Here is a 3,991-nt window from a genome sequence, read left to right as displayed (position 1 = left end):
ATTCCTTGCAGGAAAACCAGTGATGCCACTCACGTAGCACACTTGTTTTTCACAGAGATTGTTAGGTTGCATGGCTTGCCTAAGTCCATTGTCTCTGACAGAGATGTGAAATTTACAGGACATTTTTGGCACACCTTGTGGAAGAAGTTGGACACACAGTTGAACTTCAGCTCTGCTTATCACCCACAGATGGATGGACAAACGAAGGTGGTGAACAAAAGTCTAGGAAACCTGCTAAGGAGTCTAGTGGGAGAAAATTCGCATATGTGGGATCGTGTGCTTGCTCAAGCAGAATTCGCTTACAACGATTCACCAAATCGAAGCACAAGAAGCAGTCCTTTTCAGATTGTGTATAGAATGCATCCCCGAGGAGTGCATGAACTGCGGGATTTGGGACAGCTAGAGAAAAGAAGTGCTGACGGGGAAGACTTTGCAAGAGAAATTAACGACCTACATGAGCAGGTGAAGATGAAATTACAGGACAACAGTCAGAGGTACAAACAGAAAGCTGATTTGAAATGACGTGAGGTACAATTTAATGTGGGGGATCAGGTCCTAGTGCATTTGTGCAAGGAACGATTTCCTAGGGGTGAATACAATAAGTTGAAATTCAAAAAAATTGGACCTTGTAAGATTCTGTGCAAGTTTTCTGCAAATGCCTATGAACTGCAATTACCTCCAGGTATAGGAATATCACCCATTTTTAATGTGGCAGATTTATTCCCATACACTACCAATTTGGAAGAGGACAGTTCGGCACAGCCAAAACGGGACACCCAGGAGGAGAGTAGTTCGTGGATGAGACAAATGCCTTCAGCTCAGCCGCTCGAAATCGAGGGAATCCTCGACACACAAGTGGCCAGGCGGACACGGAAGAAGGAGTACCTACAATACCTCGTCAAGTGGAGGAACCACCCTATAGAGGACAGTTTGTGGCTTGATGCGGGGCAGATACAACGTGCAGGGTATTCTATCGAGGAGCTCATGGACTGGAGCCATGAATTTTTGTTACCCCAGGAGCCTGATGCAGGAGCATCCAACTAGGGGTGAACAAGAGGGAGTGTTTGTCTCGCAAGCTAAACAGGTTCACAGGTCATTGTACCTGAGTTGTTTTTTTATTTATTTTATTTTATTTCCTTAGTTATCAGCAGTTGGGACACGACAACAGATTCTGTTTCATTTTTCTGTTAAGATGTTTTTTTTTTTTTTTTTTAAGAAAAGAAAAAGAAAAACTCTGTTTCTTTTAAATTAATCCTAGAATTTAGACAAATAGGAAATTAACAGCTCTTCATGGTAATTGCATGTAACTTGTTATCACCCTAAAAGTCTTATTTCTAAACTTTGGAAAGTTTGCCTTGTTTCTACTCATAGTCTTATAGGATTAGAGTCTCAATAATGTCATTCTCATTTACAAACACTTCTTCTAGTCATGGTTGTTGTGGGGAAAAATGCCTATGCAGGACGATCCTATCCACCTAAGGTGTGACAGTGCCTTAGCAACAAACAGAGACAGCTATTCTAGTATTCTTCCTTTATGAATTAAGAATGAAGAGAGATGGATGGACTAACTGGTGTCTTCTGTTTGTCCCTCGATCCGGTTTCTCTTCTCTTTGTGAGTTCCCAGCTACTTGTCTTCTCGCTCGCCCAGCTTCAAGAGGTTTCTGCAAGATCACAAGAAGAGAACACTACACAAGACATGGATTCATATTCATAACTAGTTCAGGATTAGAAATAAACTAAACATATTAATGCAGTCATACATCAAAGATACATCAGTATATAGGAGAAACCAAGATAGCTTTATTGATGAATAACAAGGTTCAGGAAGAGATACAATCCAGAGGGCTCCAATCCAACATCTCCTTCCCAGCAAATGGAATTCCTATCTTCACCCCCTTCAAAGCATTAAGCACCCAATGATTCCAATCTCAAACCAACAACAATTCTTTGCAATAACAAAATTCCAGCCTCTAGATATCATGGAGGAGAGATCCATATATAGATGTTTGGAGAGAGGATGAGTCAGCTTGAGATCTGACTAGTGTCCTCTCCCTCTATCAGTTCTTGATTCCACTTGGAGGTTCTTGCTTCCACTTGGAGATTTGGAACCTCTTACTCATCACCAGTCGAATTCCCTGAGGCAAGTGTAATTTTGGAAGCTTCCTGGGTTTTGACACCTTGAGAAATGAACTTGCCACATGTCCAATCTCGTTCAGCACAGGTAGCCAGTGTTCCCTTTGACATTCAACGCAGGTAGCCAGTGTTGTCTTTGACATTCAGCGCAAACAGGTAGTGTAGCCACTGAAATGATCCTGAATTGACTTGTTTTTGAGCAGTTTCTGGTGGAGAACTTCTATGAATTGCTGTGGTTTGTTAGCCTTGTTCCTCTAGGGGTAGGAACAACATGTTTAGAGACTTTGGATCCCTTAGATTATGGACATTTCATGCTCAATGTTGTAAGGCACAAAAATGTCTATAACAGTTGCCCCCTAAAGCATGAGGCTTTTTATCGGGTGAAATGCTTTATTAGGGGGATCCGAAGTTCATCCAATGCTGGGAGGAGACCTGTAATAAGATACAATACAATACATTATTTTTCATACTGCTTTCATGATCTAGCTGAGGCGGGCATTCCCATGCTCAGCTCTATAAATTCATTTTTCTGTACATAGAATAGACAATCGTCTGATGGTAGACTGATAATTTTGATGAAATTATCATCCTTTGAGTAGGATGATTATCTGCTGCAATGATGTACATGTCAATGTCTTTATCTTTCCTGAATATATATCACAGCCTAGATGGATGAAACTAGATCCGGGGTCTTCAAACTCGTTCGATCTTCACTCTAAGTACAAGTCGATCCATGTGAGAAATGTTCTGAAGTCGAACATGGAAAGACATCGCTTGATTACCGGTCGATGATGTAAACCGTTAACAAGCGCGAGAGGAATCACCGATAATGATGATGACCCTCAAGGTACTGCAGTACAATTCACGTGGTGTGAATAAAGGACTTGGCGTCGAACACCACGCAAAATCTTTCGGTCGAAGGTCATTGATGTATACCTGTCGCCGGAAGTGAGAAACTTGCCATTGAGGCATGCAAGCTTCAAAGTACTGAAGGGGTTGTTCCTAGATCAACTTCTTGGATAATGAGCTGATGTCAACAAGAAGCGATCCGTCAAAGGAGGGCCTTAATGAATCCCACATCAGTGACACGGAACGGAGCTAATGATTTTAATGGAGGCGAAAACGATCTGTGACATATGATTCAGGGTGGCGGTCATGAAAGGATGAAGGATAATGTATGGCAGTGGATGGGACACGATTGACTTTTCTGAACGACTTCTCTTGAACATATGGCGACACTGATGCGATGGATCGGTAGCATTACCCCAAATATGGATGGTATGGCAAGACCATGGATGTGATCGGTGAATGAAACAACCCAACCCGATTGTGGTACGGAGGAAAAGTGTCATGTTCAAGAGCGACTTGCTACCATCAAAGTTTTCTTTAGTTTCTCCCAATTTTTCCCTAGTCATTGCTGACCAGTACCTCTTTATTTTTGTCAAGCTTGAGGAGGATAACATATGCTTGTTCTATAACCTGCCCTTCGGGCAAGCCCATCGCTATGTTTTAACGAGCTTAGCGATAGTGAAACTCGTTCTCGTCTAAAGAGAAGTTTGTCGCTATTTAGTGATTTTAACGAGTCTAACGAGAAGGATAACTCGATCCTTTTCATTTTTAGAGAGTCTGAAAAGGTACATAAAGTTAACTCCAAAAGTCCTTTTTCATCATCTAATCCCTTAAGTCCGAAAAAGTATAAAACAATACAAAAGGGATGAGTTTTCGATAGTTTTAACGAGCCGAATAAAACAAGCGCTCGATCTTTTTGTGCAATAATCCCTCAGGTCCAAAAAGATTAAAATCTAGAGGAGGGATAGCACTTCCTATCCCTTTAACGAGCTGGAAGGCCAAGGACTCG

General features: G+C 41.6%; 1 protein-coding gene across 1 annotated transcript; it reads left to right on the top strand.

Moving 5' to 3' along the window:
* Positions 1 to 264: 264 nt before the first annotated feature.
* Positions 265 to 1,044, top strand: LOC149173851 (uncharacterized). The gene is made up of 2 exons (XM_089426848.1): positions 265 to 462; positions 553 to 1,044. The coding sequence occupies exons 1-2, from the start codon at positions 265 to 267 to the stop codon at positions 1,042 to 1,044; spliced, it is 690 nt and encodes a 229-aa protein (XP_089282974.1).
* Positions 1,045 to 3,991: the final 2,947 nt, after the last annotated feature.

Source organism: Pinus tabuliformis, chromosome 4_2 (assembly GCF_031772625.1).
Source record: "Pinus tabuliformis cultivar Carrire ecotype Pingquan chromosome 4_2, CPIR1, whole genome shotgun sequence".
Classification (NCBI taxonomy): Eukaryota; Viridiplantae; Streptophyta; class Pinopsida; order Pinales; family Pinaceae; genus Pinus; species Pinus tabuliformis.
Note: the sequence above shows the minus strand (reverse complement) of the source record. Positions and strands in the feature narration are given on the sequence as shown.

Excerpts from the sequence above, each read along its gene's own strand:
- LOC149173851 (XM_089426848.1), top strand. The coding sequence starts at position 265 with ATGTGGGATCGTGTGCTTGCTCAAGCAGAATTCGCTTACAACGATTCA. Across the intron at positions 463-552 it reads TTAACGACCTACATGAGCAG|GTCCTAGTGCATTTGTGCAA; the intron begins GTGAAGATGAAA and ends GTGGGGGATCAG.